Source organism: Leptodactylus fuscus, chromosome 6 (genome assembly GCF_031893055.1).
Source record: "Leptodactylus fuscus isolate aLepFus1 chromosome 6, aLepFus1.hap2, whole genome shotgun sequence".
In the NCBI taxonomy this organism is placed as follows: domain Eukaryota; kingdom Metazoa; phylum Chordata; class Amphibia; order Anura; family Leptodactylidae; genus Leptodactylus; species Leptodactylus fuscus.
Window position 1 is genome coordinate 91,607,175 of NC_134270.1, and position 21,861 is coordinate 91,629,035.

The following is a 21,861-nucleotide window of genomic DNA, read 5'->3' on the forward strand; positions in this document are numbered from 1 at the left end:
CAGCATGACGCTCACAGAAAAAAGAAGCGAGCTGCCCTCTCTTCAGGCAGATTCCGCAGCTCGGTGAGCCGCGGCGCACTCTCTGTGCCAAAACCCGCTATACTGCCCCCTGTGTGAACTAGCCCTTAGAGAAGGGTGTTACAGTAGTCTAAAGCGGAAAATGATGAGGGCATGGACCAACATTTTTGTAGTTTCAAGGGTAAGGATGGAGACAACAGGAGTGCGTGAATGTGAGGCTTGAAGAATAAGGCAAAATCAAAGGTTTCCACAAGGCAAAGGACTTGTGTGAATGGGTTAAGTGTGTGGCATCATTAACTTTGGATGGGTCAGGTAAGAGGGCTGCGTGAACTCAGTTTTCTCCATGTTAATTTTGAGCCCGTCATCTAAGGAGTTAAACAGAGGGAAAGGGCTTTTTTGTCCCTACAATTGTAGGCAGAGTTTAGTAGGCTGCCTATTGAATAGAATTGTAAAAGGCAGGCAAAATACACTGCCCTAAATAAGTAGTGCTTTGTCTTAATGAAGTAATTAAACTACTGCATACACCCATATGGGACTACTAAGTATTGATAAAACATATTTTTTCTCCAGTCATCCTTCATGACAATACCACAGAAGGATAACTCCACGACCCAGTAGAGGCAGGAAACAAAGGTTTAGTTGGGAACTCCTCCTCTCAATACCCAGTAATTTCCTGTCCCTATTAGACTATGAGCAGAAAGGTGCTGGCTGAGGTCTAGCTGAAATTAAAGCCTTCACTGGGGGAATGCTCGTATTTGGTAGTTGCCTTTCCCCTCCTGCAGATGGATACACTCCATACACTCCCCCTGACGGTTCGGCAACTCTGGGAGTCTTTTTAGATATGTTTTGGTTGTCTCTATTCCTCCCAGCCAAATCTTCTCCCAAGTTACAGGTCTTCTCCCCTGCCTCTCTCTACTTCTACTATTGCTCTCTCAATAGTTCGGCCGCCTACACTGATGCATTTCCAGTGTGCGACTGCCTGTATTCCAGCTGTTCTGTGGAATCAAGCTTATTGTCAAAATTTACTGTACCTGATACTATCCTCATGGGACAGGAAGTCCCCATCCCTAGAAAAAAAACAAAACAAAATACCATGAACTGGTGGCTAACTCCAAAGAACTTGGAGAAAGAAGTCTTGTGGAATTTGAGTCCTTCTCTCTCAGCAGATGTGTTCCCCAAGTAGATCTGTTCACCTGTCAGGGATAAAGTGGTAGGGGTGGATGCTTTAGCTCATGTTTTTCTACATCACCTATTCCTAAAAGGCTTATGCCTTTCTGCCTGTTCCTGTTATCTCAAAGGTTTTCCAAAAAATCAACTCAGAACTCGGTTACTCTGATCCTGATCAACAGTCTCAAGATAGAAGGACCCCTTTGTGCTTCCATGCATCAAGGATCATCTTTCTCAAGGGCCAGTTCTCCATCCAGGCCCCCTGAAACTAAATATAGCAGTCTGGCTAGTGAAGCAGGAATCTTAAAATTAAGAGAGCGCTTGGGAAAGATGAATAACATCTAATTGATAGGTATTCAGAATACCAGACCTGACTGTTTCCCTGATACTATTTGTATATGTACTTAATAGCATGACACACTTTTCAGGCGCTCATGAAATCTGGGTAGCATATCAGGTAATACAGTAATGGGGATCTGCTGAATAATAATTGCCAGATTTGCCTCTCAGACTTATGGGAAAGCTGGGTAACATAGCATTGTGAAGCTGTAATAGGGAATACGAAATACTATATTTACCTACATAAACCTCCTTGCCCTATAATAATTCCATAGATTGCAAGGGGTTGAGGGAAATCTAGGTAGCATAGTGCAGTAGTATGGACGGCTGATGCTAAATATACCAAATAAATTCCCATGTTTGCTCCATCATGCCAAAGCTTGATAAATTTGCCTTTTATGTTCTAGTGAAGCTGTTTAGCATAGCATGTGGAGCTTTGCTAGAGAATACTGATTGCAATATTTATCTAAATAAAATGCTACTCCTTGCTAACTAATTGTGTTATATCATGTCAGATATGCTTTTCAGGGCCCCTACAAAGCTGGGTAGCACACCAGGTAATACTGTGTTAGGGACTGCTGAATACTCAGTATAGTAACGTAATATATAAAATAATTCCCTCATTGTTCCAAAATCATGCTAGAGTTTGCCAGATATGCCTTTCAGTCTCACAGGAAAGTTGGGTAACATACCAAGTAATGTAGTAGTATGGACTGCTGATTGCTAAATAAATTACCCTGCTTGCTCCCAAATCATGCCAAAGCTTGCTAAATTTGCCCTTCTGGGTTCTGGAAAAGTGGGGTAGTATAACGTGAAATATTATGTCTAAATCAATCTCCTTTCTCCATAATTATGTCATACCTTGCTAGATTTGTTTTTAAGCCCTTAGGAAATCTGGTTACACATCAGGCAGTGCTGTAATAAGGACTGCTGAGTACTTACCGTATTTTTCGGACTATAAGACGCACTTTTTTCCCCCAAAATTCGGGGGGAAAAGAAGGGTGCGTCTTATAGTCTGAATGTGGCGCCTGGCACCCGCTGTAATAGAGAGGCGGAAGCCGGCAAGTGATAGACGCCGGCACAGGTGCCGGGGCCTGAGACATCGCTGCGCTCCTCTGCCCTGCATGAAACCAGCAGCGGGAGGAGTGATACTATTCTGCTCCTCCGTCCCCCCGCCGCTGGCTTCATGCAGGACAGTGGAGCGCAGCGATGTCTCAGGCCCCGGCACCTGTGCTGGCGTCTATCCCTCCCCGGCATCCGCCTCTCTAGTACAGCGGATGCCGGGTCTGCAGTCTGTATCAGCGGCCTCTTCTCCCCCGGGGCCGGTCCCCACTGGCCCCATACCTGTAAAGTTGCAGGCCGGCTCCTGCGCGGCGGTATCACAGGAGCCGACCTGTTCGGGTGACAGCCGGGAGCCTAATGAGGCTCCCAGGCCTGTCACTGCTATATATTAGTATTGCGGCTGGGTCTATGACCAGCCGTAATACTAATAGACAGAATGTCCCATAGACGGCAATACAGTTGTATTGCCGTCTATGGGACTTGCAATCAAGTGACCGCAGGTTCAAGCCCCCGGGGGGAATAAAATAGTAAAAAAAAAAAAAAAAAAAAAGCTTTAAAAATATATAATAAAAATATGAAATAAATAAAAGTTCTAAATCACCTCCTGTCGCTAGAATATATATTTAAAAGTAGAAAATCATATGTCATAAACCACCGGGTTTTTTTCAATACAAGGTGATCTAAGCAATAGATATTCCCCAAAATGGTATAAATAAAAAGTACTTCTGGCCCCGCAAAAAAAAAAACACACTATGCATTCCCGTACAGCTGCAGGGTCACCTGTCAATGTGGCCTTGCAGCTGTTGCAAAACTACAACTCCCATATATTAAATATTTTACCATTTTTTGCTGCAAAATTTTTTTTCCCCTATTTTCCTCCTCTAAAACCTAGGTGCGTCTTATAGTCCGAAAAATACGGTAATTTATCTAAATAAGTCCCTCGTGTAGCTCTGTAATTGTTCAGTAACTTGCCACATATGTCTATCAGGGGCCCAGGAAAGCCAGGTTACATGCCATGGTAAGCAGTAATAGCGTCTGAAGCAAAATATACTGAAATTAACCTTCCTCTTTGCTCTGTGATTTTCATTCCATGTCAGATTTGTACTTCAGCGTCCTACACCTTCAGAGGGGTTGGCCTCAAACTCCTTGCTGGTTGTTGAGGAACTTCCTCCTTCACACTACAAGTGTATACAAGTGGCTATTCCCAACCATCTTGCGATGATGTGGACAGTGCAGTGATATCGGTAGCCAAAACTAACTTCACAGATATCTCTGCAATGGGAGAAGTAACAGGCAAAGCTGAAAGTGGGCACACAGTCAGCTTTGCTATGGTATATAACTGTCCTTACCTTGGAGGACATGAAAGGTATTTATTGACTTGACAGCGGTATCTTTCTGGGTCCCTAGATGCCTGGCTAACATATTAGTTAATGCTGTAGTACAGATTGCTGAATCAAATGTTATTAAAAGCTAGCTATATTTTAACGTCTAGATTCATGATTGAGGGTGCTAGCCCAAGAAAACATATAATAAGCTAGTGCACGGGGTATTTTCTTCAGTGCTCCAGAAATTCATAGTATTTTCACTGCAACAACAGTGCTACAGCAGTGTCCACACAGTAATCACAATAAATGTAGTATAACAATGGTATCCAAATATTCACAATGTGTATAATACAACAGCAGTCAAGGTAAATGCAACGGTATAACACATTTCACCCTTCGATGGAATTTAAGCACTTAAACATAGTGAGACGTGCTATATATACATACATATACAAAGCCTAGTCTATAATCTAATAAATATGAATAGTCAAATGTCATCATTTAGCACATATAATTCAACATGGTTTAAAATGTCTCAAGGACTTCATAATAAATCAGGTAAGCTGAAACAACTAACTAGGGAAATGAAGTATCTACAATGTATATTGGTAGGTACAGGTGAGTACAGATGGAATGGATCAATATGTGGGTGGGTAGATCGGCAAACTACTTTTTACAAATGAAGATGTATAGCAATTCACAAGATTGCAATATGTCTTCCTCATAGGGGGCCACAACACAAATAATGTTAAACAAGATACATAAGTATACCGCAAAGTAGATAAACTGAATAAGTACCATAACCGGCCTAGAAATTGCCCAAAAGTAATATAAATGGGATCCATATGAGTAGTACAAAGAACTTACCATGAGAAGCCATAGGAGGAGTGGAAAAAAGGATGCAAACTGCACCTATAATGAGTGGGGCATGTGGGGCCTGAAGGATGTTGCTGGACTAATAAGGCTGGGTAGTATGGTAAGGAAAAGGACAATTCTCTTGACATTTTACCTCATTTACAATAAATAATTATTTTAGGACACTCCCATTTGTACTTGCCACACACATTATATGCTACATCACTGCTGCATTAGTTTTTGGTTATTCATATATCTGCAATCCTTCTTGGATAGTGCACAGTGACATATATTCTTTAGCTAATGGCAGTGTGAGGTAGGATGGCTGCATCTTACGTGACCTGCAAAGTGGATGGGATTCTGGCTAATCCCACCCACACATTTCAGAAAAAATCCATAGTGGAATTGCTGCAATTTCAAAAAACTGTAACGTTTTTCTAAGTTGCAGCATGTCTGTTATGCCTATGTAAAACACTGGTATTTTCCATATCGGTATAATAGAGGCAGAAAGTCCTCAGAAGGAAATTCTGTGAACTTTCTGTGAAACATGCTGCAGAAAAAAACGCGAAGCGTTTCCTCCCTGGTCTTTTCTTGCTATGTGAGGCCTTAGCCTTAAAAGGGTTTTTCCCACAGAAATAATCATATTTAAATTTGTAGGCAATTAAGTTAAACATTTTTGCAAATAATAGTAATTAAAAATTTTGCAGAAATTTGAAGATTTTCTCTAACCATCTTGGTGGTGACAGTGTTTTGCCTTGATCATTTGCCACTGCTTACAACCATGAATGCTGTAAAATCATCTGTGATTTCTCTATTTTAGCAGGGTTATCTTCTCATGCATGTAGTCTTCCAGCCTGATAACTTTTCCACAGTAAGGAAATCATATTCTGACAGTTCCCAGACCATAGAAAGCTCCTGCATTTGTGGTTGTATCAATTGGCAACAAATCAAGACAAGACCATCACCACGAAGATGATTAGACAAATCTTTAAAACTGCAAACGTTAGGATTTATATTTGCAAAAAAATTTATACTCTTCTACAAATTTAAATATGGTTATGTTTGTGGAAACCTGTATAACATCACTATTTTGTTGTCCCCAAACCTGCGGAAAATTTTTTCAAATCACTCCTTGTGAAAAGAATATTTAGAATGTTAATATTATATTATAATGTAGCACAGTTATCTGCATGTAGCAGAGCAGACAATGAATTATCAATTTATCATTTTCACTTGTGTTTTTTCTTTTTATTTTTTTAGCGGTTCAACAAAAAGAAGTTACTCAAGCTACATCCACCTCCACCATAACCCTCGTGACCAGTGCCCCACCACTTGCCATGGTGACTAGCACAGGACAGCCAGTGACCACATCAATTACCAGTGATCTTCCCATTGCGACGGCCTCGGCTGATGTTGCAGCTGACATTGCCAAATACACCAGTAAGGTAGGTAGTGTTCCTTATACTACAGAGAACTAAATTCTTTTACTGTTTACTGTTTTTTTTGTTTGTGTTTTGTATTTGGATAAATTAAAATGTAGCTAGCTATACTTAGTCATATTATCCAGGACAACCCCTTTCACAGTGAAATCCCTGAGCAGTCAGCTGGTCTGTCTGGGTCCATCTGGTTTTACCATGGAAATTCTCAGCTGCCTAGCATTCTGTTTGCCACATTTATCAAGTGTTTTAGACTTCAAGTGTATTAAAATTAAATTGAATGGCCTCATGGGAAATGGGTGTGGTATTTCGCAGGAATGAGTGTTGTTGTTTAATTTGTGCATCTGTGAAATAAAAATACATCATAAATGCGCCAAGAATATTTAAGCCAATAAATAGTAGTTGTAAAGAGACTAGACAGTCTAAGAATACACCAAATTTATCAGACCTAATCAGAAACTTTGATAAATCTCGTGCAGTTTAAAACTGTCTAGTCTAGACTAGCTTTTAGACCATATTAGTAAATCTGGGCCACACTGTCTTGCCACAAGAGAGCGAAGAAATGCTTCCCTTCTGCCTATAAAAACGCTTTTAGATTCTACTTTTGGACATTGTACCTCTTGGGGAGAGATAATTGACTAAATGCTGTCAAACACATTTTGCCCAGTTTACTGACTGGCACGTCACTGGATGAGAGAAGCAGGAGTTCCCGGGGGTACTTTCATTGGAGAAAGGGACCTCTTTACCTTGAGTCGGTGTGATGGTGTTCATAAGGGTCCTGATGGTGATACGGGAACGACTCGTGGAGGCAGTTGTGCAATTGAAACATGCTTTACTCTGAACAGTGAAAACAAGAAGCTTTCAAATGGGGATTGAGTATCACACTATTCAACTTCCCCCGTCTGGGTCTTGAGAGGATGCCCAGTGATGTTTAGGCTTTGTATTCCAAGCCAAAACTATCTCCTTTACTCAGCCTCCTCCAGCAGCAGATACTGGGGGCTGTTGTGGAAGGTGTCGGGATAACACTTCCTATCACAAGACTCCACTATTCCTCCTGACACAATGTCCAAAGGGTAGACCGTTTTACTGTTCAGACCTATCTCTATAAGATCCTTGGGCTAGAATTCTTATTCCTTAGGGGCTGGATATGAACCGCTTGGCTTCAGTGAACAGTGCTGGCATGAACTGTCTCTTCTGCACTCTCACACTACAGTACACTAGAACTGGATCTGAGGCTCTAACGATCACTCGAGAGACTTAAGTCCCCGAACCCACCGAATGCCTGTGATAAGTCAAGTCTTTACCAAGGTTAGGGTGTGAACAATGGGGAATCTAACTGGGAATTAAGAAGGGGAGAGCATACAAATTACATATGTGCAATACACTGACAGAAAAGGAAGCAAAGAAGAGAAGGAGTGAACAGTAAGCAAGAAGGGAGCGGAGATACAGGTCAAGGATGATGACGCGGGGGGGTATTCGGAGCACAGGGGCAACGCCCCCTGTGCTCCCAGAAGACTAATTTGCGTAAGAGTGTTAACTCGATAACAAATTTTTCTTCATATTGGCTACAACAATCCGAAAACAAAAGGTATGTCTAAAATAGCCTTTCTAAAGGCTACATGAAAATAGATTTAGGTAAAAATTTTAAATTCCAATGATAGATGCCCTTTAATTTTGAAGAATAAAAATTCATTTGGGGAAATAAATCAATTGTTTTTACATCAACATTTTGTAAGAGGCATAACATTTAAATTTGTATATCGACCAAGCTGGTTGAGTGCTTGTGTTTTGCAAGACAATGCATATTTTTTTAATTTGATATCATATGCATGACTTTTTGATACATTTTTTGATTCCATATTTTAGGGGGCTAAATTGCCATTATTTCTGACTTTTTTTATAGCCTATGCAGAACAGGTTAAATATTGCTTTTGATTTATTGTACTGGTTGTTATATAGGCAACAATAACAAATATTTATTTTTATTTTTTTACGTAATTATTTTTACAGTTATTGATACATTTTAGGCTGAGGTTTTGGCATTTGCAAAGTTTGCTTCCTGTGTTATGTCATTTCACATGTGTAAGATGTTTTTAAAGTTTTTCCTCCAAGGAAAACTAGGTATGTGGGGGCATGCAGCAGCCTGGGGTCACCGGCTAGACCCCAGGCTGCATGTTTTACATACCAGCACCCCCTGATCTTGCCGCAGGGGGGTGCCGGGGACCCTGGCAACATTGCGCAACCCTTTGGTCGCAGCGATCATGTTTGATCGTGGCAGTCAAGGGGTTAAAAAACCCCATCAGAGATCAGCGCGCACCTTGCCAGTAAGGAGGGAGGAGCCATCTCGCCAGAAGAAGCCATGGATGGTAAGTATTAGTGGGGTGGATGGGGGTGGGGTGGGAGTAGTAGTGACGATCCGTTTCCGGAAATGGGGAAACAGATTGTCACTGGAGAGTCAGAAAATGCCCCTGGGGAGCCCCAGGGATATGGGTAAATATACATTTTTTTTTTATTAATAATGTTAATTAGAAAGTAGGAGGGGGTGTTTAGATTAGTTTAGGGATTTCATATTATGCCGGATAACCCCTTTAAGTGAAAGTAAAATGAGATACAATTACATCATGGTGGGGGTAAGACGTTAAATACATAACTATAGTTTCTTATTTTTTAGATGATGGATGCAATTAAGGGCACAATGACTGAGATATACAATGACCTGTCGAAGAATACAACAGGGAACACCATAGCTGAGGTATGTATACAGGTAATATTATTTAAGCTGAAGTGTCATTGGATTATGATTTTGTAAAAATAATATTGTAGAAACCTTATAGGTATTGTTAATCATTCCAATTGTTGATTTCTTCACAGATTCGACGCTTACGTATAGAGATTGAAAAACTGCAGTGGCTTCATCAGCAGGAACTGTCCGAAATGAAACATAATTTAGGTAAGCAGTGGGCCTGTAGAAGAATTACATCCATCTAATATTGTATAATTCGAAAGGTGTGGATCTTGTTTTACCTTAAAAGATACGTTTTAGAATCTATATACACATATTATTATGTGTGCTGTAAATCTCAGCTGTTTCATTACATTATGTTCTATGCACTAAAGGACTTCTGTTTGAGTCTCTGGACTGTTTTTATTCCACTTTAGAGCTCACCATGGCAGAAATGAGGCAGAGTCTGGAGCAGGAGAGAGACAGACTGATTGCAGAGGTAAAGAAACAAACTGAGCTAGAAAAGCAGCAAGCAGTGGATGAGACCAAGAAGAAGCAGTGGTGTGCCAATTGCAAGAAGGAGGCCATTTTCTACTGCTGCTGGAACACCAGCTACTGTGATTATCCATGCCAGCAAGCACACTGGCCAGAGCATATGAAGTCATGCACGCAGTCAGGTACAAGTCTGGAGCAGCAGAGTCACCTGCAGTTTATAACTGTGTAGTAGTACATACAGAAACTACATGTATAACACTATATTTTGCTTAACATACCATAATGTACATACAGTCCCCGGAAGCAACACACAGCAAGGGTCCCGTTCAGGTTCTTTTTTTTTTTTTGCAGTGAAAATGTTAAAATAAATGAATAAAAAAAATATATATAGGAGAAGCATGAGCAGAGACTAAATAGAGAAGCTTTAACATTTTTATAGCTATTTTGTATAAAACTTATCCTCAGATGGAATATAAAACCGTGATCTGAATGGGCTCAAAATGATCAGTTGTGAAGCTTTTTTACTACCAGCGTATGATGAGTTTCCAGTTATCTTACTATTTCATTATATTACAAAGTATCTTACAGTTACTATATTGTTTCATACTTACAGGGTTCTGGACGTCACATTAGTTTTAACGTCGATTTGTATTGTATCTGCAGCTACTGCGACACAGCAAGAAGCCGACCCTGACCTCAGTAATGATAAAACGGCACAAACTTCAACTGGTGCCCAGCCACAGCCTGTTGAAACGGCCGCAACACCGAAAGAGAAGGATGGCACGGCTGATAAGAACAAAGAGAGTGTCACTGTACGTATCGCTGGTCGATAGCTTGCCTGCGTCCAAAGTGAGTGAAAACAATTGTGTCTGTATGCAGAGTGCCTTGTTTTTGCCCTTCCTGCTGCAATCCCATTAAGTCCTTCATGCTGTAGTCAAGTCGTATCTCAAGTATTATACAATCAAATGTATGCAGCATTTCAGTGCTTTTGTGTGTCACGGTTCTTCCTCTTTGTGCCAATATGCATAACAAGTGTCATGTTAAAGTAGATCACTAATGTACCCCTATGCTATAAAATGACACATTCAGTGACATCTGTATCCCGATGCCCTGCATGACTCTAATCTGTCATGTTCAGTATCACTGAAAATTCTAATGTTAAATTTTGAAGCCAGTTTGTCTCACATCTGTGTAGGAATGCACAGAAAATCGTACATCATAATGTTTTAAGCAGCCATACCACCTGTATATTGGTGCTTCAGTAGCCTCCCCATCAGTGTTCATTTTACAGCACTAGACCCCACAGGACCTCGAGCTAGCCATCTCCACTGAAAAGAAAACTGCTGGATGGTTTCATCTAGATTCAGAAGGTTGCCAATACACATTGGCCAGCAATTGAATGATGCCAGCGTACACACTTAAAAAATTCAGAACACTTGCTGGATCATGTATGTTACCAACTTGTAGGGGATTTTAACTTTTGTTCTAGGTTATTTCTCATTGGTTACCTATTGCACTGTTGTACATACTAATCTATCCGCTTTACACCTCCTACCTCCTTCCCCACCCAATGTACATTTAGTCTCTAATCACACTTCCAAGTACATGGGATGTTCTACCTCTTTGTCTCTACAGTGCGTGCTAATCATAGATTGCATATGTGCAGTCCAAGAAGATTACGTGTTTTGTTTGTGGAGATATGCCTAGGCAGACACTGCCGGGATGGAAAAATTGTTTTGGGAAGTTGCAATTCTGCAGCTCTGACATAAAATAAAGGATTTGTGAGTGATATGTATTTATATCACGATTACACACTTCTGTGGTTTTCTGCTGGGAGTCTAAACCTACTGATAAATCATCAGAGCACCATAGAATAAAAGTGACTGGGTGTCTACAATTACAGGGATGTTAGTTGCACCAAATATAGAGGAGGAAGTCAGACATATAGTGCTGTGGGTAAAAATTGCAGAAAATTGTAAATAATTCTTAGGCACAGTTCACATCTGCGTTCGTTTTTCCGTTCCGGAAGTTCACCTGGGATCCTCGTGAATGGAAACTTATGTACCGTTACCTATGAAACGCGCAGACCCTATAGACTATAATGGGGTCTGTGTGGTTTCCGCACAAAACATGCGGAGAGCAAAGTCCTGCAAGCAGCACTTTTCTCTTTGCATGTTGTGTGCAGAAACTACACAGACCTCATTATACTCTATGCGGTCCATGTGGTTTCGTTAGGTAACCTCTTTTTAATGCATATAGGTTTCCGTTTGGAGGTTCCCCAAGCGGGCTCCCTGAATGGAAATCTGAACGCAGATGTGAACTGGGCCCAAGAATTCTTTAAAAAATAAAAGTGATAATAGCTGACTTTTCGTCAGTTAACAAAATGCAAAGTGAGAGGACAAGAGGGAACTCTAAATCAAATCAGTTTTGGCATGACCACTGTTCTCCTTTTAAAATGACATCAATTCTTCCAGGTATGCGTTCACAAAGTCAGGTATTTTGCAGGATTAGTTAGGTATATGATCATTAGATTACACTGAAATGGCACTCATCATCATTTTCATGTGTAGTTTGAAACACAGTCCTAACTGAAACAGAAGCAGATGTATAAGAGGCTTAAAGGGGACTTTGACCACCTCCCCAAACTCCAACTAATTGCATCCTTCAATAGGTGCTCCACTGATTCTGCTGCAGTTGGGATTTTTTTTTCTCTCTGTTCCACCATTCCTGAACAGTCACTGTTGTTATTTTTAACACAGTTATGCTCTCTACAGTTAGGTGGGAGGTCCCTGTCTGTCTGATCCATCCTAGGATCGCCCACCTGACATTAGACAGCCTAATTGTGCCAAAACTAATGGAAGTTGTTGCTTAGGAATGATGTGGGCTAGAGAAAAATTTCCAATTGCTTTAGCAGAATTAGTGGAGTTGTGTCTATTGAAGGATTGTTATGTGTTGAAGATGTTGAAATGTCTTCTTTAAAAGGGGTTGAGGAAAAGTGGAAGACAGTTTCATGTCACAGGTCATACAATATGACAAGACATAAAGTAGTTATACTGCATCTGCAAGGTGTCTTCCAAAGGGTTTCAACATCTTCCAAGGAAATTTAGTGTAGCAGATGAGACATGGCATGCCTATTTCCCTTTGAAATAGTAAGATGTCCTGCAGTGCCATCAGCTCACAACTGGAACAAAACAAGTGGTTGATCCAGTTACACCATCTGCTGCTTAAAGAAGTCTGTCCAGAAGTGGTCGCCATGGTAGACGAGCGGCCAAGAAGCCATACGTTTAACTTGCAAACAAAGCTAAGCAACTCAACTATGCAAGAAAAGTGATGAGAAGAAAAATGGTAGCAGATGCTCTGGGTTGGTGATTTAAAATGTGAAATATTTGGTTGTATCAGAAGGCTTTTTTGCTGAAGCGCTGCAGAGCAACAGTGAAGCGTAGTGGAGGTTTCTTCCAAGTTTGGGATTGTATTCAACAAAAGGAGTTTAGGAATGAGGTGTCCTCAATGCTGAGAAGTAGGCAGATCCTTATCCATCGTGCAGTACCATCAAAGGCATCCGATTGCCCAAATTTATTGAAAAGAGGAGAACCACCCCAAACACCTAGTCAAGGTCATTAAGAACTATCTTCAGAGTAAGGGGGAGTTCACACGGTGTAAAGTGGCGCACAATCTGGCACGTATACGCGTGTCAGCAGTTTGCGCACTCAAAAAGATCCCATTGATTTCAGTGGAAGTTACGATTGACAAGAAGTCCTGGAAATTATAATATATCCCCCACAGAACACTGATCTTTAAGTACATGAAGAGATGGAAGGATTTGAGTAAGCCTTCATCCACAGAAGATATGTGGTTAGTTACTGATATGTTTGGAACAACCTCCCTTCCAAGTTCCTTTTAAAAATTGTGTACCTGGGAGAATTGATGCCTTCAACTATTGATTTAATTTAGATTTCTCTTTTGTTCATTCACTTCATTGATTGCATTTTGCTAACTTTCAATAGATTATTTTTAAAATCATTCTTATATTGTCGCATTTTTTTTCCACATCTGCCTAAAACCTTTGTGCAGTACTGCAAGTAAATTTTACCATAGACCTGAAGATTGTGACCCATGGTGAACATCTGGAGCTCACTGTGTTTGGCACGAGTACACAAAGATCAAACAATCTGAATTGTCTTGAGAATAATTTGCTGACATTTGGGTGTGGTTTTATCTACAGTGTGTTTTGGTTTTTGTGATTTGTGTTCAGCTAGCTCCTCAGCTTTATCATACAAAGGAATTCTCCCCCTCCCACCGATGCACTCTAACTCCTATTGTTTTATTGCTATATGTCCCCAACTTTTTGTAGTCAGTGTCAGGAGGCAGACATGTATGGCACCTTCATTATTGTATCTGGCAGCAGTCACTGTCCTTATGGTGAAGCCTGCAATTTAAGGTTCCCTGTGCTGTCCCTGCAGATAGCAACAGGTGTGGCAAGCAGCCAGCCCATAAAAATGGTCCACGTGTCACAGAATGTTCCCTTTATCCATGCTACTCAGACTCAGTCCACAATTGTAAGTACCAGCACTTTCATTCAGTCTGTTGTTGGCATCCCAGTAGCGTAGTGACTTCATGTCTCCTCTGTGTTGCTTCTGCACCAGCCCTGCCCTGGTTTAGATAGGCTAGGGCAATGGAGATGTGCTGCAGTAAATAAATGTGTGGTTTTCTTTTAAAAGATGTGATTTGAGAGTCTTATAAATCGCGTTCACATTAATGTCACTTCTGAATGTGGGGTTTGTATGTCATGCAAATGGAAATACTAAAATAGTGTCAATCCTATGAAACTGAATAAAATGAAGGGGTTAAATCACAGACATTTCCTCTAGATAGAATAGCAGAGATTACACTGATCAGTTGAGTATGCTTGGAGGAGTTGGTAGGATCCTTTTGAGAAGAATTGTTTAGGGCTGCTTCACAAAACGATGATCGGATCATCATTAATATATAAGGTGCACTGCATAATGCACATGACACCTGTTGTTTTTCTCCCCATGTCCTTCTCCATTAGCTTGAGTTGCTCTAAATAGGTAGGAAGGGAGTTCTCTAGCGAAAAACACTCCTAAAGGGAATCTTAAACTTAGAAATAAACAAGTCAAGTGGGATCCCCACTGATCTTAAAATGGGGCTCTGGTTCACCCATCCTGACCCACCCAGTGACTGCATTTATTCTCTATGGAAGCCCCAGAGAGAACCAAGTACCTATCGCTTTTTTAGAATGGGAGACTCTAAAGACCATTCTCAGGACTTGGTGGAGGTCTCAGCTGTGAGACCCCCACTGATCATAAGGTTATCACCTATCCTATGGAATTTGGTACAACCCCTTTAATCTTCAGCTGATCTGATCTATCTTTGACTTGAGACTGACTGAGGACTTGGCCAAGGGGGTGGGGCTTCATAATCTGTGTGTCCTACCTCAGACATCGCACATCAGGGAGGCTCCTGTTTCAGATATTTTTCTTTACAGGCGGTTACAGGATTTTGAAGAAGGGAAAGGGGACATGACTGAGCTCTTGAGACGCACAATATTTATTTCTCAATCTTAACTGTAAAATAAGACAAAATTGGGACAGTCTTTTGTGTTCCTATAAATGTATATATTCCTATGTATGAAGTTGGAAGTGCTGTGTACATACTAATGGGAAATTCACTTTTTAACAATTTCTATTTTGCGTGCAGATTTTTTTTTTTTTTTTCTGCCATTAGGGCCTGGACAGAGATGGTGAGTGTGGAAAGTGGTGGGGCCAATTCCAATTGATGCTGCATTCTTAAGCTTTATAATGTCAGTATCCATTTTTACAAATGTGGGGCTGTCCACTTCATTGTATCGTGAAATGAAAGAAATTTTTTGAGAGAAGTCCTCAGTAGTTGATACCTTTTTTAATGGCTAACTTAAAAAGTTTTTTGATGACATATCGAGCTTTCGAGACTATAGAGGTCTCTTCATCAGGATAGTCTCGAAAGCTCGATATGTTATCAAAAAAACTTTTTAAGTTAGCCATTAAAAAAAGGTATCAACTACTGAGGACTTCTCTCAAAAAATTTCTTTCATTTCATATCCACTGGCTAACACGGTACAAGGATATTTTTTCAGTGTATCTTGTTGATGAACATGGTGTTGTGATACAGATCTTAATACTTTTTTTCTTCCTTAGTGAAATTTCATTGTAGTTGAATTTTATACTATTTTTGTAGCTATTTTGTAGCTAAATGTTTTGCCTTTCATTTACAGACCATCCCTGTGGTTGTGAGCCCCAATTCTGGAGCTGTGGCAGTGAGAGCCGGTGTTCAGTATGTGCAGACCACCATGCCAGTCCAGGTTAGGAGAGTGTGATCTGCAAGCATTAACACAAGACAATAAGGAAACACTACATTGTAAGAATCCAAAACCGGAGCCTCATCTTGTATGTATATAATGTACAATCTGTGGATGTCATTGAGTAGAACCATCTTTTTATATTTGTATTCACTTTAACTTAAGAACATTTATTTGGAGCCACAATATTACGGACACAAAATTATTACAGATGCTACTGAAATCCACCAAGCTCATGGAACAGATGGAACAATAAGGTGTACATAAGCAAAAGATTCTATTATCAATATAATCCAGTGTATACAAAGACATGGAAAATGATACAATCTTTTTTATGAATAATAACCACAGATCATAGCGCATTCTTAGCAAGAGGCTGTTGCATTAAATCAAAGACCCATTCAAATGGAACATCCTGTGGAAAACAGAAATGAGGACTACGAGAATATGAGGAGCGTTTATCTGTGGACAACAAACAATTTATGGCAACGCACTGTCTGTTACATTGACAGCACGGATTCACTTTGTATCCTATTGAAAATCACTGCTGATGTCTGTATATGAGGGCCCTCTGTATAATATCATTCCAGTGCCATGCATTGTACATTTATCACACTGTTGATTTTCAAGATTGTTCATAATGGAGACGGTGTGTATAGTAACCAATGACAAATATGAGAGATACCACCAGTCCTGAGTAAGACGCAGTGTCTCTGGCGAGCTGTTTGGATTGTGGCACTGGCCAGCTTTCCCTTGTGAAACATAATTGCTTTTAGCATATGGAAGTATTTTTTCACATTTTCTTTGTATAAAATTTGTATTAAATCCAAACATTGCCTTTACATGCTGATTCTGTGTAAATATATAACAGCGAAATCCAGCACAGGGTGATTGCTGCAGCAAACGAAAAAATGTCTGGATGCATTGTGGTTAAAGAGGACCTTTCACCGGTGCAGCTTTCTGCCTCATGTTATAGATGCAGCTGCACAGACTCTGGTGCACTTTGAATTATGTCTGTAGCCCCCTTCGTTTTAGAGCTCTGAGCTCATGTTAATTCTGGCGTCCTGTATGTTAATTAAGGGCTTCACTGTCAGAAGGCCGTTTCTGACAAAGAAGAAAGCAGCTACGTCAGTCTAACTTGGGTTAATGCTCGTTGCCTAGGGGCTATAGGGGTTAATGCTTGTTGTATAGGGGGATACTGCTCGTTGCATTGGGGCTATAGGGGTTAATGCTAGTTGCCTAGGGGCTATAGGGGTTAATGCTCGTTGTATAGGGGCTAGACCTAGGTCTACAGGGTGTACTGGGCACTTATGCTCATTGCTTAGGGGTTTCTTTACTTACCTGTAGTAATGTCAGTGAAGTTCTCCTTCATCCACTTCAATGCTCGGCCTGGATCGCTTCTCCGGGTCTTCTGTGCAGCCTTGTGAAGAGAGGACCGCCTGATCTCACGAGATCTCACGAGATCACACAGCAGAAGCAGCTCGGACACTGTCCACTGCTACTTGGACAGTGTTAGACTGGCGTAGATGCTTTCTTCATTGTCAGAAACACCCTTCTGACAGTGAAGCCCTTTAATTAACATACAGGGCGCCAGAATTAACGGGGCTCAGAGCTCCAAAACGAGGGGGGGCTACAGACATGATTCAAAGTGCACCAGAGTCTGTGCAGCTGCATCTATAACATGGGGCAGAAAGCTGCACAGGCTTGGAGTGATGAAAGGTCCTCTTTAAGTCAAATATGATGGAGCAGAGTTTTCCAATTTTATAAAAATACATCTAATTGTTTCTAATGATGCTTTATTTATCTAAAGCCATAACCACAGATGCAATTACTGAGTACAGGTAAAGGTATAATATATATAACACAGAGTAAGGTCTGTGGTTTTTTTTCTTTTTTTTTTTTTTTTTTAGGTTCAAATTGTTTCATGAAATCTATGGATGCTTTTTTTTCCTTCTGGTGCTTCCATCTATCCAAATCAAGCTGAACCTCTTTTGTTGGGTATTGCATTCAATTATACCACAGTGGCTTCTTTAGTCATAAAATTGTTGTTAATCTCTTTCAAAGTGACTTTACTTTTAAGCAAATAAATTACAGCTTTATGAAAAAGAATCTTCAATGGTATCCTTGAATGCAGCACTAAGAAGCAATTTGCTTTAATATTTACAAGTGCAGACACTTTGCCTCCAGAAACAACACTAGTTTTGGTGCCACTTCTGAAAGTGATTTGTTCCCTCTGATCATTGTTTACCTTTTTACATCGTTCAAGAGGCTGTAAAAAAACACACAGGTTCATTAAAGAGGACCTTTCATGTCTTTGGGCACACATGGTTTTATACACTGCTAGAAAGCCCCCCACAGGAGGGGGTGTTCCTCCCAGCTCAGTATCCTGGATGGGCGGCAAGGAACGCCCCCTCTGACAGTGAGGAACTATCGGTAACTGTCTCAGGGCACATAACGGGAAAGCCAACAGAGCGCTGAATTCAGCGCACTGTCGGCTGTCTAGCGGTGCATAAAACTACGTGTGCCCGACTACATGAAAGGTCCTCTTTAAGGAACGCCCGCTCTGACAATACAGAGATACAGACAGCACTGCCAAGGCAGATGTTCCTTACAGCCCAGCTACACTGTCAGAAATGCCCTTCTGACAATGAAGAGCTATTGGTAACTGCACTGATATCTCTTACCCTGGGGCACATAACATGGAAGACGACACTGTACTGAATTCGGCTGAGTCGGCTTTCTAGTGGTATATAAAACCGCATGTGCCCGAGGACATGGAAGGTCTTCTTTAAAGGGGCTCTATCACTGGGAAAAGTCATTTTTATATAATCACATGCTTGCATAGGCTTTAGAAAGGCTATTTCACACCTACCTTTAGTATGTAAATTGCCTCAGTGGTTTCTGAATAAGTCCGTTTTTATTAATATGCTAATGAGCTTCCAGCCAGCACAGGAAGTTCCCATCAGCCTCCTCTCTTCTATTATCTCCTATGTGTGTGAGGCAAACAGGAAGCTGAGTCATCATCATCATCAGTAGCAGCCTCCCATAGGAAACAACAGGAGAGGAGTGCACGATGTATCATGCACCAGACTAATTAGCATATGAATAAAAACAGACTTATTCAGAAACCACTGATGCAATTTACATACTAAAGGTAAGTGTGGAATAGACTTTCTAAAGGCTATGCAAAGGATGTGATTAGTTAAAAATGACTTTTCCCAGTGATAGAGCCCCTTTAAGTTAAATCTTTGATTAGCCACAAATTAAGAAGTAGAATCAGGGGCTATAGTGTCCTGTGTTCAGCTGTATATCTGATCTACATGTCTATTGTATTGATTTTGCTAACATGTGACAGGTTGTTGGTTATAGCCGCAATACCAAATTGTTGTTCTTTTTCTTTTTTTTTTTTTTTTTTTAATCCAATTTTGAGTTTTCTTGTGGCTTCTTCCAGTCATACGTGAAGTTGATTTCAAAATTCTGCTGATTGCCCCTGGAAACACACTCCATTAGTGAAGAGACCGAACTAGAGCTGGGCGATTATTGAAATAAATTTGATAAATTCGGAAATTAGGGGTAACATGATTTAAATTTTTAACAGAAATGTTAAATCAAGTTTATTTACCAAACCTACATACCTACTCTGATACCAATATATCACAATATGATAATCTCATTCAATTCCTCACAACAAATCTTATACCTACATGAATTTATTCAAACCAATTCACAAAAAAATTACATCAAGGCCACTTTTAGAAAAAGTAATAAATAAATTTTTATTAATCAAAGAAAAAGACATTTAAAAACACATAAAAATATTACATTGAAAAAGGCAGTGATTGTGGTATTAACATAGCACTATGTATGTAAATATAAGTATATATATTCTATAGGCTGTACATATAATATAAATACATTTGATTATCAAGTAGTCTTATCAATTAATAGAACCACCTGCCAAATCAATACACTATGGTAAGTTAGGTGTCATTATATACTGTGAGCTTTAAACCAAACGTGAATATCATATTGGATATATACCAACTAGCACTAGGGAAGCACTAAAGATAAACACCACAACCTCCACCTTGAGCCCCTACGTGCAAAGCATGGGCGAAACGTACGTAGGGGCTCAAGGTGGAGGTCGTGGTGGGGCAGAAGACCCATGAGGCTGCAGGAGTGTAGGATGATACAAAAGAATCTATTTTCCATAGAACAACGGTAGATAGTCTAAGATTAACCCTTAGTATGGAGGAGCGGTTTGTGTCCTGACTGCAGTGCACTTTATACACTGGCTTATAACAAGGGTTAATTGTAGCCAGAAGCTGAAAAGCCTCTCAAGTGTACAATATATAAAATCTCACGAAAGGCAGTACAGCCCCTCACATTTTTGTAATTGTTTCATTATATATTTTCATATGACACTTTGATGCAATCTAAAGTAGGCAGTGTACAGCTTTTATAATAGTATAAATTTGTTGTGCCATCAAAATCACCATTAATGTCCTAACCCCTGGTAATAAAAGCGAGTACACTTCTAAGTGAAAATGGACAAATTGCCAGCACCTTAAAACTGAACTGCAGCACAGTGGCTAAGACATTACTGCGGTTTAACAAGACAGGTACCATTCTGAGCAGGTTTTGCCATGGCCAACCAAAGAAGATGAGTGCCCGTGCTCAGCGTCTTATCTTTGCAAAATAGATGCATGATTACTGCAGAGGTTAGAGGGGGGAGGGGCAGCCTGTTCGTCCTCAGATTATACTCTGCACACTGCATCAAATTTGTCTAAATGGCTGTCGTCCCAGAAAGAAGACTCTTCTAAAAATCCTTATGCACAACAAAGCCCACATACAGTTTGCTGAAGACAAGTAGATTAAGGACATAAATTACTGGAACCATATTCTGTGGACCAAAGATACATTTATTTGGTTTAGATGGTGTCAATTGTGTATGTTGGCAACCAGGTGAGGAGTACAAAGACAAGTGTGTCTTGCCTACAGTCAGGGGATAATCATACACATCAGGAAGAGTGTTTGCCTACATAGGCAGTACGGACACTTACAAGTCATTCCTGCTCAGCTAGGGATTCTGGGTAAAAAAATATGCAAATCTATTCTCCAGGATGTAATTAGGAGAACAGTGTACTTTGTACGCCGCCCTCTAGAGGGCAGCATCCTTAACTTCATGCATGACTCAGTTAAAAAGTCTATTCTATTTGCTGCCCTCTAGAGGGCGGCGTACAGAGTGCACTGTTCTAATTACATCCTGGGGAATAGATTTGCATATTTCTTGCCTACAGTCAAGTATGGTGGTGGAGTGTCATAGCATGGGACTGCATGAGTGTTTCCAGCTATGGGGAGCTACAGTTTATTGAGGGAACCACGAATGTCAACATGTACTGTAACATACAGAAGCAAACCATGATCCTCTCCCCACGGAAACTGGACCACAGGGCAATAGTTCAACATAACGGCCCAAACACACCTTTAAGATGATAACTACCTTGCCAAAGAAACTGAGGGTAAAGGTCCTTGCCTGGCCAAACATGTCTCCAGGCCTAAACTCTATTGAGCATCTGTGGGACATTCACAAGGTTTCTAACAACCAATGATGTTGTCATGGAGCGGTGATAGAGGATTCCAGTGACAACTTGTGACGCTCTAGTGAACTCCAAGCCCAAGTGAGTTAAGACAATGCTGAAAATAATGGCGGACAAACAAAATATTGACACTTGGGCCACAATTTGTCAATTTTCCCTTAGGTGTAAACCCACTTATTATTATTATATTTATTACCAATGATTTAGACATTAATGGCTGTGTGATAAGTGATTTTGATGGCACAACAAATTTACACTGTTACATAAGCTGTACACAGACCACTTTAGATTGTATTAAAGTGTTATATCTATATAATGAATATAACATATATTTAATGAAATAATTACAAAATTGTGAGGGGAGTACTCACTTTTGTGAGATACTGTGTGTGTGTGTATAATACACAGTCCAGTCACATTAATGTGACAACCTGTCAAAATCCAGAATAACCACCTTTCGCAGAGCAGACCGCTGCGAGATGTGCAG

At 40.4% G+C, this 21,861-nt stretch overlaps 1 protein-coding gene across 5 annotated transcripts in view; it reads left to right on the forward strand.

Annotated features, from left to right (window-relative positions):
- The window catches only part of ZMYND8 (zinc finger MYND-type containing 8), a 106,077-nt gene extending 89,461 nt beyond the window's left edge, over positions 1–16,616 (forward strand). For 3 of the 5 annotated variants that reach the window (XM_075276762.1, XM_075276763.1, XM_075276759.1), the window contains exons 17-22: positions 6,027–6,211; positions 8,874–8,954; positions 9,074–9,152; positions 9,362–9,601; positions 10,083–10,231; positions 15,691–16,616. In XM_075276762.1, the coding sequence (XP_075132863.1) occupies positions 6,027–6,211; positions 8,874–8,954; positions 9,074–9,152; positions 9,362–9,601; positions 10,083–10,231; positions 15,691–15,792 (836 nt within the window). In that variant the 3' untranslated portion in view covers positions 15,793–16,616. Of the gene's footprint in view, positions 1–6,026; positions 6,212–8,873; positions 8,955–9,073; positions 9,153–9,361; positions 9,602–10,082; positions 10,269–13,879; positions 13,976–15,690 lie in introns of all 5 variants that reach the window. The other 2 variants (XM_075276764.1, XM_075276760.1) reach the window with 2 other exon arrangements.
- The last annotated feature ends 5,245 nt before the right edge of the window (positions 16,617–21,861 follow it).